Source organism: Sturnira hondurensis, unplaced genomic scaffold, assembly GCF_014824575.4.
Source record: "Sturnira hondurensis isolate 20B ecotype Veracruz unplaced genomic scaffold, ASM1482457v3 Scaffold0024333, whole genome shotgun sequence".
Taxonomy (NCBI): Eukaryota; Metazoa; Chordata; class Mammalia; order Chiroptera; family Phyllostomidae; genus Sturnira; species Sturnira hondurensis.
Genome location: NW_028096964.1, coordinates 929,457 through 952,378, shown reverse-complemented (window position 1 = coordinate 952,378; position 22,922 = coordinate 929,457). Strand labels below are relative to the sequence as shown.

Below are 22,922 nucleotides of genomic sequence, written 5' to 3'. Positions count from 1 at the left end.
ACCTTTAGGGGGTTTCTTCTTTAAACCTTTGGAAGGGAAAATATAAATGATGAAAATACAGGAAAATTTTGTTCTAAGGCATTTTGCTAGGCTCTGGTTTTTATCCACTAGAGTGAAATTTGTGTGATCCCCTGTGCATGGGGGAAGTGGATTTTAAAGCCTGCGGGGACCCTAGAAGCCTCTCCATTCATTTCACAAACCTCCGAGGTTCAGCATGGAGAGCGGGCCTGACTCTCTCACAGGGAACGCCTGGGGTGGGGTCAGGAGGCCTGTGAACGGCCCCTGGGGTCAGAGCCACAGAGCTGTGGGGGAGGTGCTTCAGCCCCTGGGCTATTTCCTCACCTGTCCTTTTTGAGAATTGTTTTCTGGCTCCCAAACCTGATTCTGCATCCAGATTGCTTGGGGAGCTTGTTAAAAATAGTTCTCCAGGCTCCTCTCCTCCCTGCAAACTGGGGCCAAAATTCTTGAGGTCCTAAACTCCCCATAATGAATGCTTTGACAGCCGGCCTAGACCAGTCCTGGGACAGGAGCCACTTCTGGAGAGACTTTCTCCACCTCTGAGGCACACACAGATCACCTGGGGTCTTGGTAAGATACACAGCCGATTCCATGGGTCTGGGGGTTGTCTGAGGACCCTCAGTGCTGATGAATGTGGAGTGAGGCTAATGTTGATGATCCAAGGACCCTGGAGATGCTCTCTGAAGTCCCTTCCAAGTCTTATATGTTATGAAGCCTTTGGGAAAGGATTGGGTTATCAGTGGAGAAGAGCAGAGATGTAAATTTGAAAAGTGGTATTATGTTAGTCTAATTTTAAATGGCTGTTATTCTTCCCTGTAACAATCTTGCTAGAGAACAAAGGTGGTGTTCCTATACCAGAAAGACATGTATTTTGGACAACAATGTATGACAAAGGAATAATTTGTTACCCAAAAGAAAATTAAATATGTACAGTAGATAAGAAATTAGGATTGAATTTCTCTTTAGTTTATGTATAGTAGAGTTTTTTTTAATTATCTCCCCTACCCCCACATCTATGGAAGTTCAAGGTAATGTGCTGATCCCATCAAAGATCATTTTTGCAAGTCCCTGCCTTTGAGGCACGTGGCTCTGAGATCACTTTTCAGGCCTGCTGTCCAGTTTGTGCACCCCGCTGAGGCCCTCGTGCCCTGGGAACAAGACTCACACGTCTGTGAAGAAGCTGACTATGGGTTGTGTGACAGAAGCAGAGGGACCAAACTCTGGTCACAGTCCCACTGACGCTGAGCAAACCACTGTGGCCGTGGCCCACAGTGTGACAGTTGCCGGCAGGGGCTGTGCCGCTATGTTCTCATTGGAAAAGGGTGTTGCAGCCACAGTAACAGTGATGTTATCAATGGAAACTGGACTCTGGACTGGATCTCAGACTAGCAGACATATAGAAACCATCCTAATCAAAAGGAATGAGGTTAGTAAAAAAAAGAAAAGAAAAAAAGAAAGAAATGAGCACTGCAGACCTAGAGAATGGCTAAGAGAACAAAACCGATGACAACAAGTGCTGACAAGCACCTGGACTCCTGCGTTTCTTGTAGGAATGCAAATGGAATAACCAGCCTAGAAAACAGTTCTGCAACTTTTTAAAATAGAGTTAAGCATACCCTTACCATATGACCCAGTAGTCCTATTCTTGGGTATTTATAAAAACATAGGCGCACACACACACACACACACACACACAAACGTGCATGAATGTTTATGACAGCCCAGATCACATTCTCCAAAAACTGGAAACAATTCAGATGTTCTTCAACAAGTGAATGGGTAAACAAATTGCACTAATGGGATATAACAGAACACTCCTCTGTGATGCAAAGGAGCAAACTGCTGATACACACAACAGGGCAGAGACAGGGCTGGTGAATTTCAAATGCATTACACTGAGTGAAAGAAGCCAGACTCCACAGATGACATTGGATGATTCCACTTTCCTGACAGTATGGAAGAGGCAAAACCCTAAGGCTGCAGAGAGACCAGAGATTAACCAGGGTTGACGGCAGAGGAGCAGCTCGGGGAATTAGGGTTGGATGACTCCGAGCTCTTTTTAAAACTCACCAAACTATCCACAAAAAAGCTAGTTTTATTGTATGTGAATTTAAAAGTAAGTAAAAAAATCATTGAAAAGAAATAAAAATATGAAATAACTTTAATGAGTATAAAATGACATCTAAGGAAGTGAAAGCCAAGGGAGAGAAGGGAGAAGAGAGCGGTAGGTAGTCACACCTTTTCTAATGACAGAAAAACTGGAGCTCTATTTGAAACTTGGCCTATGCAGAAACATTTCAAACAGAGATCAACAGGAAAAAAATCAGTGTACCACAGCCAAGTCGAAACCCTCTCTCGTTCTTAACCTTTTCTTCTTTGTTGGCCAATTTTTTTTTTCGTAACAGACCAACTGCATATACTGCCAACCTTAAGAATATTTTTTTCCTGTGACTATGTTTAGTCTAGATGCAAAATAGATATAACTGTTGGTTCTGTTCCTGGTCTGTGCCACAGATGTAAAAATGTCACTCACAAAGACTGCCAGCCTGGTTGACAATGACAATGGGGAAGCTAATACTTGGAAGGCCGTGCTCACAGTTCTTCCTCTCGCTCCTCCCGTCTGTAGGCAGCACTCCCCAGTATGCTGGGTGATCGCTATGTACAGAGCGCCCCACTGGGCAAGGGCAGAAACACAGACCAGTTAGAACACACAGTCTCTACTGTGAGTCACATCACACTGGAATGTAATCTAAGCACAGGACCTAAGAGTACTAGTAAAATATTGGCACGTGCAGTTGACTGGTGAAAATTAATAGTCTGTAACTGAGACCGTAGATATGGACAGCTATTTTAATTACCTGTGGCTTTATGATTCGGGTAACTCAAAGAGTTGCTGTCTGTTATAGTTGTTTCTTTCGAATCGTGTAAGTACAGCCCAAAGCCACCCTGTGCTATTATCTCCTGTAACAGAAAGGTTATTTGGGGATGATCATTGATATTGTGGATCGTTGGTCATCGATATTGTATTCCGTGTTGATGGCTCCTAAGTTAGAGCATTTTATACTTAATGGGAGGCCTGACAACCAGAGTTCTCTGTGTGCTTCCTGTGGCCCCAGAATCAGCTTTTTCCAGCCCATGCTTCCCCTGCAGCCTGTGCTCCCAGAGGCCTGGTTCATCCACACTCAAGTCCCTGTCTTGTTGGGGGATAGAAGGCTTAAGGAATGAAGTCAGCCTGTTAGGCAACAGTTCACCTTCAAGCAAAAGAAATGTATTCATTGCTGCAAGCACAGAGGCAATTAAAGGCTTTCCCAGAAAATCAACTTTTCCAGCAGAGGCCAAGCAAATTCACATCCAAACTACAAAAAGCTTGGCCTCGCATTCGTCTGAAAGCCACTGAGTGGGATTGCCCATGTGCTGCCTGTTTGCAGAATAAGGAGCAAAGGTTTTCAGACCTACCGGTCCTATGGGCGGAGAACATGAGATGACATACTTCTCTCTGCTTTAAAGTGTGAATCTACCCGAGTCAGATCATTTCAGGTAAATCTGTACACAACGTCTAAGAATTATAGATGACACCTGCTGGTTGTCGTTTTTCGTGAAAATCAAGCGTAATGGGAATGAGTGGCGTCTTAGGCTTCTTTTTCACTCGTGCATCTAATTTGGTCCCGGCTCACTTGCCGCTGCGCTGCTCTGTGGGCTGTGCGCTGGGCCGGCCAAGCTCCTCCCAGCACCACACTCAGACAAGATTCCACAGAGGACAGCTAGGGCTTGTCTTCAGGTTTGTTCATTTTTCTGGCAGATATTTTTTTAAATATTTGGCTAAAATTGTTTTTTTTTTTAATTTTTAAAGCATCCCTCTGGTTTCTTTTCCAAATATTATCTGTCTCATACATCCACGGATAAGAATGTAGGATCTGGGCATAGCCGATATGCCTGTGAACTTCAGGGATTCTCTTAATTGTTGCCTTCACCAGACTCCTTTGGTGGTTGTCTGTTCTTAAGTCAAGTTTATTGAGCCGTAATTTACTTTCAACTCAATGACTATTGACAAATGTCTGCAGCTGTTAACCACCACCCAAATCTCGGTGTGAAACCGGTCCGTGCCCCCCAGCAATTTCCCCACGCCCCCGCATTCAGTCGTTCACCTCCCTCTGACCCACACCAGGCAGCCACCAACCTGTTTTCTGTTCCTAGTTAACCCTTCTCGAGAATGTCATTTAAGTAGGGTGATAGCATAGTAGCATATGAATAGGACAGGAGCCTTTGTGTCTGGCTGCACAGTGAGTGACACCTTTGAGATTCTCCCTCGTTGCACACAACAGACAGGTCCTTCCTTTTTACTGCTGGCTAGTATGTCACTTTATGGAAGTGCCAGTTGGTGTATTCCTCATCCGCCGATGGACATTCGGGTTGTTCCCAGTGTTTCACTGAAATAAATCAAACCACTGCGACCACTTACCTGCATGTCTCCTAGCAGGCAAATGTTTCACTGTATGAGAAACTGCGAACTTTCACAGTAGACGCCCCCCTTTGCATCCCACAGCAGGGAGCCCACCCCACCCCCCCTATCCTGCAGTACGCGGTGCTGTTTTCTGCGTGGGAGCCATTCCAGGAGGTCGCAGAGGTATCTGACTGTGGGTCTGGTTTACGTTCCTTGACAACTGCTGCTGTTCAGCATCTTTTCATAGGCTTACTTTCCATGTGTACATCTTCTTTGGTGAAGGGTCAGTTGGAGGGTCAGTTTCAATCTTTTGCCCATTTTTTTTTCAGTTGGGTTGTTCATTTCCTTATTGATCATTTATCAGGTGTGTGTTTTTGTAAATATTTCTCCCAGTCTGTAATCTGCCCTTTATGTTTAACAATATATTTTGAATATTAGACTTTTGTGGTTTGTGATTTTTGTGTCTTTGCCAACCCAGAGTCATAAAGACTCTTCCCTATATTTTCCTTTAGAAGTATTATAGTGGTAGCTCTTACATGTAGGTCTGTGATCCACTGTGACTAAATGTTTGTAGTGGAGAGAGGCAGGGTCAAGAGTTATTTCTGAACATCTGGACGTTATTTCCTTTATAGAGACACTAGTCCTACAATCTGTGTATGGTAATTTTAAAAAGCAAGGATTCTGAGAGCCCGTATAATTTTGCCTCATAAAAGTGGATTCCTTAATTTGGAATAGCACCCAGGACAGGGCTGGTGTTTTGTTACGTATTAGATAAGAAGCTGTAGAGAGCATGTGGCAGATTTAACATCAGCTCTGTCTGATTTGCACAGAACAGGCAGTTACCCATTATTTACTGATATTTATTACATGTGTAATATTCTGTTCAAATACGACCTTTAGATATTAGCTTGAAGTATGATATTAATTTATCCTACCGGGGCATCAAAAAGTTGCTCACGAATGCTAATGATCATCCCTAGGAACCATGACTAGTTCTAAATTTCAGATGAAGGAGTTGTCTTCCTGAATCCTAAGAAAGTAGCCCTTCCTGCCTTCGGGGCCCTTTTCCATATTTTCGAATGTATGTGAACAGCTCTCGGGATAAGCTGGGAATTGGGCTGGAATTCCCTGGGAGTCACCAGGAACTGCAGCATCAGAAGGCCAGGAAGGCCTGGGACATGTCGTCAACAGCCGAGGAAGGGAGGGGCCCCCCGGGAGATTACAGAGGATATGGGGTGTCTGGGGGGGCGCCCAGTGCCCACAAAAGCCTCTCAAGACAGGAAGAGTAAACTCAGGAAGGAGAAGGGATTTCCTAGTATTCACATGTTGGCCAGTAACTCATGAAAAGCTTATTCTTATTCTACCAGGAAAATACTGTACTGTAGATTAAAAATCCTGATATGCAATGAAGTATTTTATCCTTGGAAACATCTCTCTTTATCCTTCCTGGTTCATGAAGCTCTTCTTACTTCCTCACCCAAGGCAAGTTTTAAGGTTTCTAAACTATGAATGGAAATAGGTACCACCTTGGAGTTGCACAGATGTGAAATTGCTTGGGCTTTGAGTAATCGCTGACCTTCTACCTTCTAACTCTGATGTTGCAGAGTTATTCCACCCGTGTTCACATCCTATCTGCCCATTTTACGAAAGTGGAAGCTCCAAATTCATGAAAGCTTAGTAAGTGTCACAGGACTTTAAGTGCATTCTCTCTACAGTCGTGGTATTTAAGCAATGCGTCGTCAAGTCATTCTATCCACTTTTTCAGACTTCAGCTTCCAAAACTGACCCCAGACATCCCACAGATACTGCAGAAGTGATTTCAAAAGGGAAGAGGCGTTGTGCAACCATCCACTCTAACAGTGACCAAAGGGGGTTCTGTCTTGCTGCAAATACCACTGGAGCATAAGACCCAGGAAAATTTAATTAGAAATAGCATTTAACACACATAAATATTAGATTTTCTTCTGAGGCTCTGCATTACTCACACGCTCACAGACCTCACCTGAGCAGGAAGTTAAATGGAGCATGGAAGGCTTCAGAGTCAGCCCCACTCCCCAGGCCTAATTGCAGTAACAGTCCGTTCTTCCCTCCAGACCTTCGCAAGCCCCCATTGTCCCCCGTCACAAATGGGAGAGGTGCCTGCGTTATGCATTTGTCATGGTTATAAAATTAAGAAAATAAGATACACGATTTCTTGAGACATGTAGCAGTGCTTCATCGCAGAGGATACACAATTAAGTGCTGCTTTGCATTATCCCGTTTCCTGAGAAGTAATACATGAATGTAAACCAAAGTCTCTGGTGCAGACAGGGCAGAGTACATGGTCTGTTGGCTTTTAAGAAATATTTTGTAGAAATTCTTTTATTAAGTATATTGCAGGAATTTTAGCAGCTTTAGTAATCTAGCAGCTTTTGAGATTTATGTAAAACCATTTAAACTAGAGTCCTATTTTTCTGGGGTAATTTCTGTTTTTAACATCACTTATTACAAAAGGAAAGGAAGAGATGGGAATAACTTTTCCAAATGGGACTTTTCAACTGAGGATGGAAGTTGATGATGATGGTGGTAATTAATTAGCACAGAGGGAAACCCTTTTCATTTACCGGATTGTCCCAGCTGCTCCTTACAAACAGAGACCCGAGATGCCAGCACGGGGCAGGACATCCGAGGGGAGAGTCTCAGGTCCTGACGACTGGAACACGCATATGAGGGTCGTTGCTCTGGGACAACAACGTTCATTTCGTCTCAGCCACATGGGGTCTGAACTGCAGGCAGGAGTCCTTCACAGTTCAGCCCCAGAGGACCGGACTCTGATTCGGGTTCTCTCCAGGCTCTTCCTGGCCCTTCCTTCCCCAGGACGGAAGCTGGGTGGAATTTGGGGAAATGTTCCATCTGTCAGAAGCTCAAGATGACTCTTTGGAGTGACACCAACTTCACACCCACCAGAACGGCTGTAATTTTTTAATGGAAAATAACAATTGTGGGCAGGAATGTAGAAAAATTTGGCACCCTCACACACTGTTGGTGGGAATGCAAAATGATGAAAACCAGTATGGCATTCTCTCAAAAAAAATGAACATGGAATTACCATAGGATTCGGCGATTCCACTTCTAGGGATGAACCCCAAAGAAATGCAAACAGAGACTTCAGCAGGGATGCGCACGTGCACCTTCACAGACAGACAGACAGACAGACCACGGTCTCGCCATCCGCTGGGGTGTCCCTTAGCCCTGACAGTGGATGAGGTGCTGAGACTTGATCACACAATACGTGGATGGACTTCAAAATAAACTCTCAAGTGAAAGAAGCCAGACAGAAAAGGGTGACATATCAAACATAAATTTCATTGATACGAAACACCAAGAAGGGAGAAGTCCCCAAGCAGACTGGCGCTTAGCAGACTGGGGGTCGGGAGGAAGGGAAAGTGACTGCTCAGTGGGGATGAGGTTTCCTCTGGGGATGATGAGATGTGTTGGAACTAGGGAGAGGACATTGTCAGTGTACTGGAAGCCACTTTAAAAATGGCTAGTTTTATGTGGTGGGAATTTCATCTCAATTAAAAGAAAAAAGTAACAACTTGCTCCAGGAAAGACTGGAGTTATATTCCCAAAGTCAGACTTTCCAGCTGAGACTTTATGCTTAAAAAGAACGTCCCTGACAATGGGAGGAAAGGGAGTCCATGATGGCGTCAGTCACGTTCCCCATGAAAGAGTCGAAGAAAGGTTCATGGGTCCAAGACAAGAATGTGGCTTCGTCGTCATTCAGACACACAGATTTCGTTTTGATGAGTAGTGGATGTTCCCCTTAGTTGGCTCCATTCACTAATCCCCTAGAGAGAGAGATTTAGTTTATGGGCAGAAAAAATGACAGTACTAACAAGGAACATCTTATCCCCCAAAGGATGCTCCCTGTGCGTACTGACAGGCCTCGTCATGATTAGGGAACGCAGGGCTTAGGGGCACAGTGCATAATCACAAGACGGCTGTATTCTCAGACACAAACAGAACAAAAATGAGCACAACTGGGAAAGTAATAAAAATCAGAATCAAAGCATGTTTTGTCCCCAAATTTGTAACAAATGTAGCATGCTGAGACTCCTGACTAGAATTGAACCAGAATGAGCCTGGGGTATGGAGAGTCCAAGGGCAGGGCTGTCTGCCTTTGACCACAGTCCCCCTCCCCTTCCTGTCTCTGAGTGTGGCCTCTCCAGGAACCTCATGGAGGAGGAATCACACAGTGCTTGTCCTTTTCTCACTGGCTTATCTCACTTCATGTAATGTCCTCAAGTTTCATTCATGTTGTGACATGTGTCAGAATTTCCTTTTTACGGTGAATAATGTTTCATCGCATGGATGGCCCAAATTTTGTTTTTTCATTTATCCATCAATGGACACTTTGCTCCCACCTTTTAACTATTGTAAAAATGCTGCTGTGAACATGGATACAGAAATAATCTGTTTAAGTCTCTTCTTTTAATTCTTTTGAGTATCATCTGATAACTATTATATGCATTATGTTAAGGTATAGTTTTAAAAATCTTAGAAATTTGTTTGAAACTTTTTTTATTTAATAAAAGGACATTTTAAAAAACAAGTAGATAAAGTGCTACTCAAATAAGGTCAAGTTAAAGGAGTTCATCATCACCAAGCCCTTATTATATCAAATGTTAAAGGGATTTATCTAAGAAAAAGAAGGTAAAAAAACATGTACAGTAAAATGACAGCAAACTCACAATTATTAACAACCACACCTAAAACAAAAACAAACTAAGCAAACAACCAGAACAGGAACAGAACCACAGAAATGGAGATCACATGGAAGGTTAGCAACAGGGGAGTGGGAAGAGGAGAAGGGGGGAGAAGGTACAGAGAATAAGTAGCATAGACAGTAGGTAGAAAATAGACGGGGGGAGGGCAGGAATACTAATGGGAAATACAGAATCTAAGGAACTTTTGACACATGGACATGAACGAAAGGGGAGGAATGGGGGTGGGAGAGGGTGTGCAGGGCGGAGGGGAGTGAAGCAGGGAGTAACTTCTCCACAAAGTGACCAACCACAAAGTCACTTAGTGGTTGTGGTTCAGAAGGTGGTAGTTACATATAATGTTCTCTGAAGATTATAGCTCTTTGAGAATGAAAGTGTGGTTTCCAAAGCAACATGACTGAAGGTGCTCATTCACCGATATTAATTGTAGAAATTGAATGTGTGTTGTTTCTGCAGGGTCAGCCAGGGCCAGTGGGCCCCCAGGGCTACACCGGGCCCCCAGGGCTGCAAGGATTCCCAGGACTGCAGGGCCGCAAAGGTGACAAGGGTGAAAGAGGCGCCCCCGGGATCACAGGGCCGAAAGGCGACGTGGTATGGAAAACACGATATTTCCTCTCATTTTATAGAGGGCAGAGGGCGTATTGACCTTCATTAAGTTTGTTTGCCTTTTTTATAGGGAGCAAGAGGCGTTTCTGGATTCCCTGGTGCTGACGGAATTCCTGTAAGTTTTTGTAAGATTAGAATTTTAAAACACTGTACGCATGAGAACCAATACATTTATGACTCTACAGAAACATCTTGAGCTAAACCTCCTTTTTTGTTTATAACATAAAACTTGTGGGACTATTTGCATCTCTTTCCCCTGGAATCCAGTCAAATGTTGGACGAATTGTTTTCCTAGACTTGGCTTCAGAATTGAGGATACTTTGCTAGAAGTGGACAATTGTTTTGTAATGAAAAGCTAGTGCCTTGCGAAGGTATGCTCAATAATAAAGAGCCAGTCTTGAAATTTTGTTTGAACCATCGAACAACCTGAATATAAAGTAGCACAGCCAAGAACGTGGATGGAATGAAGCCCTGCTGAACATTTGTGTAGCTTCTCAAATTCTTTGTAGTAACCACACATAAATGAAAAGAGGCATGGGTTATCCATGAGAAAATCTCAAAATGCAATAAAATGTGTTTTTCTAACCTAGTTTAGTTTACTTCTTGTGGCATAAAAAAATAAACAAAGCAGCCTGAGTCATAGCCTTCTTTGCAGGAATCCCCAGACGATTTCCCAGGGCCAGCTTCCTGCAGATTCCCCTCTCCGGGGCAAATGTGTCCATCACCCACTCAGACCCACCCCGTCTGTCTGCTGCTGAAGTTTAGGGGCGTCTGCTCTGGGACCCTCACACACAACACAGTGTGGGCGCCCACGCCCTACAGATCCGTGTTCTCTATCACCATGTGCACACTCACCTAGGCATCGGCATACATGCACACACACACATGCACACATCCCGCCAGCCCCACTAGCAGGGCTGCCCCCTTGCAGAAGAACAGAGGGAGAGCATGAGTGCAGAGTCATCACAGAGAGCTGCTTTTTCTTCTGATTTGCAGCTCTGCATTCGTTCAAGAATGCTTTGGCTACAGTAGAAGGAAGCAGTCAGTGCTAAAAAAAAGGAAGGCACGGTGACTGCGACAGGAGACCTGCGTGACCACTGATCCTAAATGCCGCCTGGATGGGGCCTCAGACAGACAACCTCAGCTCTGAATAGATAAGGAAATAGCATTCACATGAGTCAGAATCTGGAGATTTCAAGAATCAGACAAATAGTGAAAGTTTTTCTACCAACTGCCTCAAACTAAATCACCCATTTTTTGAACTACTTTCTTGAACTCTGAAGTGTTCATCAGTTTTTGTCTTCTGGAAGTTGAAATCTGACTCTAACTGGCATGACATTATGGAAGACTATTGTAACTAATCTGTACCATATTTTAATTCATTTCTCCACCTCATAATCATTTAATATCAAATATTTTGCAAATAAGGAAGAAAGTAATTATACGGGGGGGTGATCATGATGAGCAAGCAGATAGCTGATCATTTTTTATAGAATCTTGGTTAAATATAGTCACTTTAACCACAGAACTCTGATACTGTATATCAACTTAAATGTCACCTGACATATCTAAGCTGTTAACGAGTGTAGCACTTGAAGGACCTGGGTAATTTTAGCTGTTTAGAAGTCATATATAAAAAATGAGATGCAGTAAAATCTTAAGAGTTGTATCGTACATAAATGTATCTAATCAAATGAACAAAAAAAGAGATGGACATTTAGCTCAATATAACTGAAATATTTCTTTGAAGCACAATTTCAAAAGAATTGATATGCAAATTCAAAGTGACTTAAATCAATTCTGAGGAAATCAGAAAGGCCAACAGCAGACAGATAATTCAGCAGAAGAGTAAGGAGCTCAGTGGTACCTTTTAAGTAACGACATCCTAGAATACCACACTGGTATTGGACAGAATATGTTCTGCCTTGGACAGAACATCTTCCGAGCTTGTTTCCTCAGGCTGGATTTGAAGGATTAGCTTTCAGAAACCCTCCCAAAAGAGACCTTCGCTGTGAAGACCACCAGACAGCTGGCTCTGGGACAGTGGCTGGGCAACCCCAGAAGCCATCAGGGTTTCACCGACCCCCAGAGGGCTGACTGAAAGGTCTGCCGGGCCTCTCATCTGGCGGCACCCGTTACAGCAATGGCTTTGAACATCTCAGGCACAATGATGTACAAACAGAAGAAAAATTCTACTTTTCTTATTATATTTTTAGTAGTGTTTAGAGTACAGGCACTCTATGTAGAATGTGTTCCTTTGTCTTGAAATTTCAGACTTCTCAAAGTAAATCTAAAAGATACCCTTGTGGCCTCAAAAATCAGTCTGAGGTACATGTTTGGCCTATTATCAAGGAAATGAAAAATTTAAAGAATTACATAATACGAAAGCATCTTTTGTGTAAACAATAACAAAACAGGCTGTGGTCTCATAATGCATAAATTATAGACTGTTTACCCCGCCCTCAGAACATCTCCTGGACCCAGATGAATGGAACCGCGATGCCCCCAGACCTCACCTGGCCCTCTCTAGTATTCAAAATTCACTCGATCATGTTGCCTCCCCTCTCTCACCACACATCTTAGAACACCTGACTTGCTTTCTGTTCGTGTTTAAAATCTAAGGAGGAGTGTTCCCACAGAATATAAACAGAGGAAATTAGTTCTTCCAGCTGTGGCTAAGCCATTGACTCTCTGACTTGTTTAGGGTGTGGGTCTGTCCGACTACCCACAGCCAGTTGGCCACTACTACGGATAAAGGCATCTTTGTTGTCCCGCCTCCCCGGCCCCGGCCAAAACAGGCCTCCCGGTTGCCCAGTGAAGCAAGGTAGTAAAAATGCTGAGAGTTTACTGCCCACCAAAACGCTTGAGAAACAGAACTTTGTCTCGAAGGCCTTTCCCTGCTTGGGATGCCACCTCTGTGCCTTGGCTACTTAATCTTTCACTCATTCATCCATTTTGAGCTGGCTCTCCCCTTGGATTCATGCCTGGGGCATCTCTGGTGAGAAGATTGGATACTGTTTTATCACATAGTTATATGAAAACTAAACACCTATGGGCTGGATGACTTACTGCCATTTCTCGTTCCCAGGGACACCCTGGGCAAGGTGGACCCAGAGGACCACCTGGCTACGATGGCTGCAACGGGACCAGGGGAGACGTGGGCCAGCAGGGGCACCCTGGCTCCGAGGGCTTCCCTGGACCTGCTGTGAGTATCTTCAGCACAGCACAGGCAGCCCACGAGGTTGGCTGTGAACCTGGGTGGCTGCACTTGTTGGTGAAAATGTATGCAAGAGGCCATATCCTGGGCTCTCTTTCATGGTCCTGGAAGGCCCAGCACAGGACCCTGAACACATTGTCTTAGAGAAACTTTCTAAGGATGGTGTGTTGCCTTCATTTCACTCACCTGTAGGGACTGTGGGCACGTGCTACGCCTGCCTTTTATACTGAGGGAAAATTGCTCTCATTTTGTTGGTCAGGATGAAGTACACGTCCCTGCTGAGATTTTCTTGCAGACATCTAGGCATGATTTTCCTGAGTTCAAATAACTTTATTTTCTGTATTCACTTTTAAACGTTACTTAGAAAATCATTGGTTGGTTTATATTGTTCGCTCCTACCTTCTTCCAAGTGTCATTTTGTTTTCCTGCTCTGATTCAAGTAACCATGAATCAGAGGGTAAGAATAAAATTATAATTTTAAAAAGCTTAAAGCTTGACAAAATTAGTAGCCACCATCTTTATTAGATTCTGAAATCCACTGTGACATGAAAGAAGGGTGATATGCTTCGGCATATACAATACAGGACTTTTTCCTTTTTTAAGTGAGAACTTTCATATATTGATCTATTCCGTGGCCTCATTTAGTTTTCAGTGTCTTTGCAAAGAGTATGGAAATATTGTGAGGTAGCATATTGCTACCTTCTGACTACCAAAACACTGCAAATTCAGGATGATACTAACATTTTATTTGGCAAAACTTGTTTAAGGCTGAGACTGACAGTCGTGAACTCACCTCACCTGTTCCCCTGAAGCTGCTCAGTTTCTGATCACACCTGTAGCTCTTCCAATTCCTGTTTCTCCGACTCTTTTTTACATGGTTCAGCTTTTAATAAGCTGCATCATTTTCTAGCCTATTCTAATAAAATAACTTTTGTCAACAACATGTATATTCGTTACTTTAAAATGTTGATTTTAAATGTAGATAGTAAGACATGTACATATGTAGTATGCACATATCATGTACATTTGACGCAATCTTGGTTTTAAAGAATGTCTCAGTATCTCTCCCACAAATGGTGCCTCAGAGGACACATTAATATTTTCAATACACTAATGCAAAAAAAAAACACAAAATAATACTACACAGAAGAATAACTTGTTGGCATAGTAAAGGATTCTTCTACTAAACATTTGTTTGGGGTTTTGAAAGTAATTTAAATCCTATAAAGTATTTCCATTGTAACTTTAAAGAAAGATACTATTGGATAAACATGAAAGTAAAAGTCTTACCTTTGTGATTGAATAAATGTAGTGCTTGGGTCTTTAGAATAAACTAAATAAGCCTTAGGAGTAATTAGATATTGCCCATGAAAGTCAATATCTAATCATCCAAATGACTGTAGCTGCTCTAAATGTTAATGGACATTTTTCCTCTTTCTCCCACATATGTATTACTTTAGGGGCCCCAAGGACCCAAAGGGCAGAAAGGTGAACCTTATGCACTATCTAAAGAGGACCGTGACAAATACAGGGTAAGTTTGCCAGAGATGGGAGACCTGACTAAGCGATCCAGTGTAGATTATTGACTAATAAAATTGATTTCCAAGTAAACTCTGAGTTGTAAGAATGAATGGAGTAGAGGCGTGCACAGATAGAATAATGGGATAATCCAAAATCATGCCTAATTAAAAAATCACTTTAATTCTTTTCAGGATGTTTTTCTATCCTATATTAAATTGTGGGTACAACCTCTTCCATATGCAAAGTACCTTAGATATTAGGTTAATTCACATTACCAAATCCTATTAGGGCCGGTATAACTCATATACTTGTTTACAGTGTTGTAATAAAATGTAACTAAGTCTGAAGATCAGCTTAAAAACTAGAACTCTTAAAATTATTTCTTCTCAATAGGGTGAACCTGGAGGGCCTGGATTGATTGGCTTCCCGGTAAGTTTTATTTTTATCAGAGAATGTTCCTGGAAAACTTATTAATTCAGGATTCCAAATACCAGTCAGCCTCTCTTAATGGCCTTCTTTGGTTGCCTGTCCTTAGGGGCCTCCCGGCCGCCCTGGACCTATGGGACCAATGGGTCCAGTTGGAGTTCCAGGAAGACCAGTAAGTACCACACGTATGTGCTCACTCTTGGACCATTGCCAAGGCATCCTCTAGCGATGCAGCTCCTTCAACTGTTGATACAGGTGGAAGTTCCACGGTACAACTATAATGTTTGTGGTCACTACAAAAACAAAATAAAACAAAACAAGTCACCCCTTGCCTACATTTTGCTGCTATTAAGTTTGAAGAATGAGGACCCAAATTTGTGGTCACCAGACCACTGCCAACTATGTCAGATTTAAACTTGCTGCTGGCTGGGTGCTATTCCAGTCATGGGTGCCCAAGGTCTCTCTGCCCCACACCCAGCCAGCTGACCAGGGGGCTGTCATCCCTGGGCAAAGCAAACCAAAGTCCAACCGGGTGATAAGAAGGAAGTGGGCTCTGCCTAGACTTGGCCACCATAGCTGGTGTGTCATACCTGGGCATTATTACTATGGCAGGTGTATCACACCTGGGCAGGGCCATCACAGCAGGTGTATCACATCTGGGCATAGCCATTATAGCAAAATTATACTACACCTGGGTATGTCCATCACTTTAGGTGCATTGATGTTGGGCATGGCCATTATAACAAGTGAAATATCGGACATTGATAAATAAAATGGCCCTAGTGCCCCACCTGAATGGGAGTCTACAGGTGTTTATTCCCCCTGCAATTCAGATGGTAAGAGGAAGGTGCAACAAGACAAATATTTGGATGAAGGAGGGCTCGATGCTAGCAGAGAAGAGGAGGAGAAAGGAAAGCAGCCCTCGGGCCTCTCCCACCCCTGTATAAGGGACGCAGGAGATAAACTGTGAGTTCAGGAAGGTTTTTGACTCTCATTCCACACATTTTTTAGTAGTAAGACAAATAAACCTTAAATTTAAGAAGAAGAGATTTTGGCTACCGGTGAGAGAGACCTTCTCACAAAAAACCGTTGCTCAAAACCGAGGGCATGCTCAAGGGAGGTTGTGGTATCAGGTTCTTGGCAGATATTGAGAAACAGTGGAGACTCATGTGCTTGGAAAGAGTATTCATAATTTTCTTCAGACTATAGATAATAATAATAATTGATTTAATTGATTTTGGTTTTACAAATCAAGTTTCCCTAGTGTTTGTTGTAAACGTCATTTTTGCAAGTAGCCCACCGCTGTGAAAGATTTGGCCAAATGGGATGAGACAGGGATTATATGATAAGAGGTTCTCTTCTCTCCTGTTGTATATGGTTGTTGACTCAAAGCAAACATGTCGCATGGTTGGGAGTAGGGGGTTATACTTTCAAAGCACAGTTCAGGGAAATAGGAAACACCAGATTGTACCCGCTGGGTCCTTGGCTGATTTGAAAACTTTAAGTTCTTTGTATGGTCATTAAAATCACCCACAGTCCCCTGCCTGTCCATTTCTGTGTACTTAGACACAAATTATTCTTTTCATGCACTTTTAAAACTTCATCATAAGTGGGGTGTTGACACTGAATTCTTTGCAGATAGACACATGGTGATGTTTGTGGGTGGACTTTCCAGGATGGGCCTGTAGATGAATTCTGCCTGTGAACATTAGCTGACCACCCGAAAGTGCTAGACAGTGGCCAGCAAGCAACTCCCAAGGGAATCCGGAGGAGCGGTCTCGGCAGTGGCAGAGCCTGGGGCTTTGGAGAGGGAGCAGAGCTAAGACACGGGGGAAGTCAAAAGTCCAAGCTCAGGAAAGCTAACCCGAAACAGCTGTGTGTGGACAGCCGGCCAGTTCTGGGAACTGGGCCTGACCCCAGCCCTCTCCCCCCAGCCGTTCCTGCCTGCTGAGACAAATGTATCAGAAACCTCCATACATACAACACAAGGTTCTAAATAAACAGTGCATGGCTTTCCCAGACCTTCCAGCAGATGTTATCTGGGTCCTGTGATAAATAAAGAGTTTACAAATTTCTTTGTATTTGTGCAGGGACCACCCGGACCCCCTGGACCAAAAGGACAGCAAGTAAGTTGATTGTTGGGGTGAGGAAGAGGGAAAGGGGGACTTATGTGTATATCTCTCTAGACCATACAACTACTGAATGGCCAACAACAGATTCCTTATTTCATGATGAGAACCATTTTGTAGGTTTGTAAGACTTAATGTTATAAACTCCAAAGATAAATCCAGCTGTACCTCTGGAGTAGCTGGCACATTAAATCAGTGCATGTGTTGAATGATTTGTTTGCAAATCATGTAACAGTCCCGTTGTATGAGAAGCAAACTGGTAACTGTTTGATTAGGAATCAAGATTTAGGGACAGCTCCTTTTAATCTGTATGTGCAAATTTATGAGAATGGGCAAAACGTAGCCATGTGTGTCGGGGGGAACCAGGGGCTTTCCTACCTGGATGTAATTGGGGTCTACAAAACTGTCGTGTCAGCCTCTAGGAATATATATAGTCAATGGTTTTCAACTTCGGCTAGAGCCCAAAGCTGTACTGCTTGTACCAGAGAACAATTATTAAGTTCGTTGGAACGCAACAAAGTAGGTGGCTTTTTAGAACTTGAGAGAGAGCTAGAGTTCAGTCTGTGAAAGTTAGGTGAGTGTCCAAGACAAACAGTAGGAGGTTAGTGAAGGAAATATTGGATCAAAACTTGACATGAGACTATGCTGTACACCTAATACAAAACAATATTGAATTTTACTGTAATTTTAAATTTTTTTTTTTAAATTGGCATGAGTTCAACTACTGGGCCACCATTACCAGCATTTAAGGACCATACCATGGCCTGCCTGTGGCTAAGGCCATCTCCCAGCTTGCACATTCCCATGCCTGCGCCACAGAAATCTCTTCTCTGTGACCTCCTGGAGACCTCAGCTGCCGCCACCCCCAAGCCCGAAGGTCCCATCACCTCTCACAGGGCTTCCGGCTAGGGCTTCCGGCTAGGGCTTCCGGCTGGGGCTGGAGCTCGTTAAAGCTGCTGCTTCCACCACTGGGCTCCCTACTGTCTGGCAGCCCGGAGCAGGGTGGGAACGGCCCGCAGCCAAGAGAAGCAGCCAAGAGAAGCAGATGAAGGATGGGGTGGCTGGTCCCAAGGTCGCCTCAGATCCCCACTTGGCTGCAACACAAAAGGCCCTCACCCCCCCACCAAGTCGCTTCCTGGTGACTTGGACAACCAGCTCATGAGGCTAAGGGACCATGGGGGCCCAAGAAGATCTCATTCTGATCTAGCCTGGCTGCATTTCTGCACTTTGATTTCAGCTCCCAGCCAGGTGGGAAAGAAGCAAAAATGTAGAAATTAATTAAATGCTTTGTTTTTATTTTCAGCGGCATTGAGGGGGCGGGAGGTACACTGCAGAGAGAGATTGGATAAGGTCCTACATGATTTTTCATCGAGATGGGAATGTAGGTACCCCAAGAAAGAAGCAGTTGTTTGGAGGTCAAAAAAAAAGTATTACTTCTATAATGTAGTACAGGCATAACTGGTTTTATTGCACTTCGCTTTATTGCGCTTCAGAGATACTGTGGTTTTTTCACAAATCAAAGGTTTGTGGAAACCTTGAGTGAAGCAAGTCTGTTGGCACCATTTTTCCAGCAGGCTCAGGGGATAGTTAGCATTTATTTAGCTATAAAGTATGTTTTAATTATGATACATACATAGTTATTGTAGACAATGTTGCACACCTAATGGACTACAGTGGAGTATAAACATAACTTTTCCATGCACGGTGAAACCCAAAAAAATTATGTGATTCTCTTTATTGCAATGCTTTATTGTGGTGGTCTGGAACTGAACTTGCAATATCTGCCAGGTCTACCTGTGTAGTTTTTTATCTGTGCCTCTTTTAGACACCAAAGTCCAATCAGTTCTCCCATACATGGCAACTCTACTCGTGAAACTATGAAATACTTGCTAAGGCACTTGGCCTAGCTCCGCTTCTTGGGCAAAAAGGTAGATGAAGACTCTGGAAGAAACCCCAAGAATCACCATCCCCTAAAATCATTATAGGATAGGAAGTGTTTATGTGAAATTAGGATTATCTTACCGAGAAATAGCTGAGGCAGAAGAGCGAATGAATCACGATCTGCAAATGGGGGACCCACCTTGGTGGGGTGGGTTGGCTACTTTCTAAATCTGAAGGGTCCATCAAGCGCTCCAAGTCACTAACCTATAGAGATGCTACAGGAACGATTAAGAGTCAAAAAGACCTGGGATCAAACCGAGTGCTGCCACTCATTAGCTATGAGGCCTTGGTCGAAGAAAATGACTGTTTGACCAGCCATGACACCCAGATCACGCTGTGGTGCAGAGAACTAAAGGAGAGTGGAGCATTTAGCATGTGAACCCTGGACCGTTCTAGTCCAGACAGGGTCGATGGTATAGGCGGTTTGCTAACCATCAGGATGTTTGTAGAGTAGAATACATTTCAAAAGGCAAATAGTAAACTATTCCCAAAAGCAACAAAATAGCTGCTCTTAGTCCACTATTTCTGAGGTTTTGCTTAGAGTATAAAATAAAAAATATCTTAAAAGCCTCTCTATATTAAATGAATAGCGTATCATTTTTATGAACCCCAGAGTTCCATCACTTAGGTTTCGTCTTAGTGAATGCTCAGAATACACTGTGAAGTACCACCTTCTGCAGCTGATACATCATCTCAGTTTGCTCCTGTTCGTATTGTGTGATATCTTGGCTCTGACTTTTGCTACACATTTACATATGGAAATAGCCAAACAAAAGATGGTATCTTTCTTTTTTTTCAATTACAGTTTACATGCAGTACTATTTTGTATTAGTTTCAGGTGTACGGCATAGTGGGTAGACATTTATGAAGTGATTCCCCCCCAATAAATCTAGTACCTTCTAACACTCTACGCAGTTCTGACAGTATTACACACTGTATTCCTCATGCTCCAGTTTACATTCCTGTGACTGTTTGTAACTGCCAATTTGTCCTTCTCAATCCCTTCATTTTTTTCGCCCATCTCCCCAACTACCCTCCTCTCCGGCAACCATCTGTTTCATCTCTGCATCTATGAATCTGTTTCTATCTGTTTGAGTAACTTTCTTTTTGTGATTAGTTCTGGGAGGCAAAGACAGAATGTTAATGCAAGGAGAGTTGTCCAGTTATGTTGCAAATAAATTTTAGGTGTCTTTTTAAAAATAAAAACCTATATTACTATGATTATTGACTTTTAAAAACTGACAGAAACTTATTTATCTTTCAGGGCAACAGAGGACTTGGTTTTTATGGAGAAAAGGGCGAAAAGGTAAAGGAATGTAATAGATTAGAGCAGATGCATGCAGTGTTTAGTAGTTAGGAAAAAATTGTAATGACTGCTTTATATTGTCCTCAGATGATCTGCAAATAGACCATTTGCATAGGAAATAATTATTATAATAAAGTGCCAAGTCATCAAACACAATTCAATCGTAGTTATGAAGCAAGAAGAGAGTAAAAGTGCACCCTCCAGGGTGGCCCCAGACCTCTGCCCTAGACATAACTTCAGCCATTTTCTGACTTGGGCAATCTGGGAGTGACTGAGGAGACAGAAGCCAGAGCCTCAGACTAATGTGGAGCCAGCCAGGGGGCCAGGTGACGTGGCCAGCTCTGGTTGGGCTCAAAAGCAGGAAGGAGGATCCCGTGGACTCTTATAATTGCCCACAGTGCCAGGATTCAAAGACCACATAGCCTTTGAACAGATTGCTCGAGATCGTGTACATGAAAAACTCCATAGGGCACCCGCGCCCAGTGAGCTAAACTCAGCAACACGCAATCCCATCGCATTCGCCCCAAAACCTGTAAATCCCAGTAGCTCATTCGGTGGCATCTGAGTGTTTTCGTTTTGTTTTACTTTTTGATTGAGTAACACATTAGGCTTTCTCTACTCAAGTGTTGAAAGGACTTTGTTCTTTGTGTTAATAATACCATACCAAAAAACTATAAAAGAAAAGTATTGGAAGATCTAAATACATAAACGTTTAAATTCTTGTACAATGAAATAGAACAAAATAGTAAAATACCATAAAAAGAGGATAAGCCTAGGAAGAAATAATTGGGTGAAGAGAATAGTCATATTATATAAAATGGGTATGAAGTTAATGTCTGTAATCTACAAAAAGTTTATCTAAATTGTTAATTTAAAAAACCACAGGTAAAGAGGAGATGAATAAACATTTGGGTATTTTTTAGGCATGGTATTAGCAGGCACTCAGGATACACTGCGGAGTACTAACACATCGTCTCAGTTTCCTCCCGTTCACATTATGTGAGGCCTGGGCCCAGACTGATATTATATAATTTACAAATGGAAAGAGCTGAAGAAACCACCGTAACTTTCTTTTAATGTCACAGAGTTCCCAGGAGGTCAGGCCAGCATATTATGTTGGGATAGTTGTTCAGCGAAGTTGCAGATCTGTTGGTTTCACCTCTGTGTACTGCATAGAAGAGTAATTCTTGCTAATTGTAAAAACACAAACCGAGACAATCTTTAGATGTTATACTGATTAAAGATGCTACTTTTTATTATGTTACAATACCCTTAAGGGTGAAGTAGTGGTGAAACTGGAGTGATCATTCATTCCTTGGACATTTCTCGTATTTCGGTACCAATCCTAGAAATCAATAGAGTGATACCTGTTAAGAATTATAAATACACTTAGCCCTCAGACCTAATAATTTCCTTGTTTAGAAATGTGTCATAAAGAAGTAATTCCACAGAAGCAAATACAGCCCCAAATTATGAACAACCTAACCAGCTTTTACACAAACACAATTATTAACGCAAGTGGAATACAAATAATTTTATAAATTATGATTATTTCATTTTGAATTATGGTTTTTGTTGTACGTTATAAATATAACACTACAAAATTGACATGCATGGGGTAAGCAATATGCAAAGAGCAAAAATGAAGTTTGCGGTGGGATCATGCTGTAATTAAATGTTGGTAGTGTCTTCTCAATGTGCAAAGACTACACTGCTTTGCTGAACTATTCACAGGGTGACATGGGACAGCCAGGACCCAATGGGATCCCATCAGACACCAACCATGAGATGATAGGACCCACGAAGGAAGTGTTCCATCCAGATCTGTACAAGGTAAAGGGGCTTCACCAAAACAGACTGTGTTCCCAGTTGAACTTAAAAAAAGAGAGGGACACGGGGAAAAAAGATACATTTTTTTCATTTTATTCAAACAGTCGCACTCAAAGAGGAAAAGGCCTCATCATCCAATTGTTCACGAAAGCACAACTGTTCTTTCAGTCAAATAACTGCATCAGCCCATCATCTTAAACAATTGTGGTGAATTTGAAACAACACGAGGATCCATTGTTTTAAATCTCAAATCTAGCCTTAAGCGTGTGAGTCTCTGGTACAGACACAGGTTATGTTCAGAGCACAATTCAAACCCAGTATATGGAACTATCTGACAAAACACTGTAGTCTGCAAAATAAGCCTGCTTTTACTCTTTGCTGACATAAAGAATAATTGTGGGGGGTGGGGTTCATCCAAATTGATTTTGTGGCCCTTATAATGTCTATTAAGGTTTCAGTTGATTAAAAACATACTTCTGGAGTCAATAGAAATATCCTGCTCTACCACTGACTCATTCAGCTGGGCCACTTCGCCTCCCTAAGCTTGGTGTTCCCTTGTACCAACTGGAGACTGTAAGACTGACCTGGTGGAGCTGTGGAGTGGGTGACAGGGAGCCACAGGTGAAACACCCAGGATGCAGTCGGGCCCAGTCAACCAAAATAAAAACCCCAAACACAGAATATAATTTCCAACACTCAAGTATCTGTCAAGTTGGGTGCT

General features: G+C 42.7%; 1 protein-coding gene across 3 annotated transcripts in view; it reads left to right on the top strand.

Moving 5' to 3' along the window:
- Window positions 1-22,922, top strand: part of COL4A2 (collagen type IV alpha 2 chain) — a 189,299-nt gene that overhangs the window by 102,535 nt on the left and 63,842 nt on the right. For all 3 annotated transcript variants that reach the window (XM_037038350.1, XM_037038349.1, XM_037038348.1), the window contains exons 5-13: window positions 9,682-9,816; window positions 9,902-9,946; window positions 12,920-13,036; window positions 14,509-14,580; window positions 14,963-14,998; window positions 15,105-15,167; window positions 17,086-17,121; window positions 20,330-20,371; window positions 22,106-22,204. In XM_037038350.1, coding sequence (XP_036894245.1) covers window positions 9,682-9,816; window positions 9,902-9,946; window positions 12,920-13,036; window positions 14,509-14,580; window positions 14,963-14,998; window positions 15,105-15,167; window positions 17,086-17,121; window positions 20,330-20,371; window positions 22,106-22,204 — 645 coding nt within the window. The remainder of the gene's footprint in view (window positions 1-9,681; window positions 9,817-9,901; window positions 9,947-12,919; window positions 13,037-14,508; window positions 14,581-14,962; window positions 14,999-15,104; window positions 15,168-17,085; window positions 17,122-20,329; window positions 20,372-22,105; window positions 22,205-22,922) is intronic.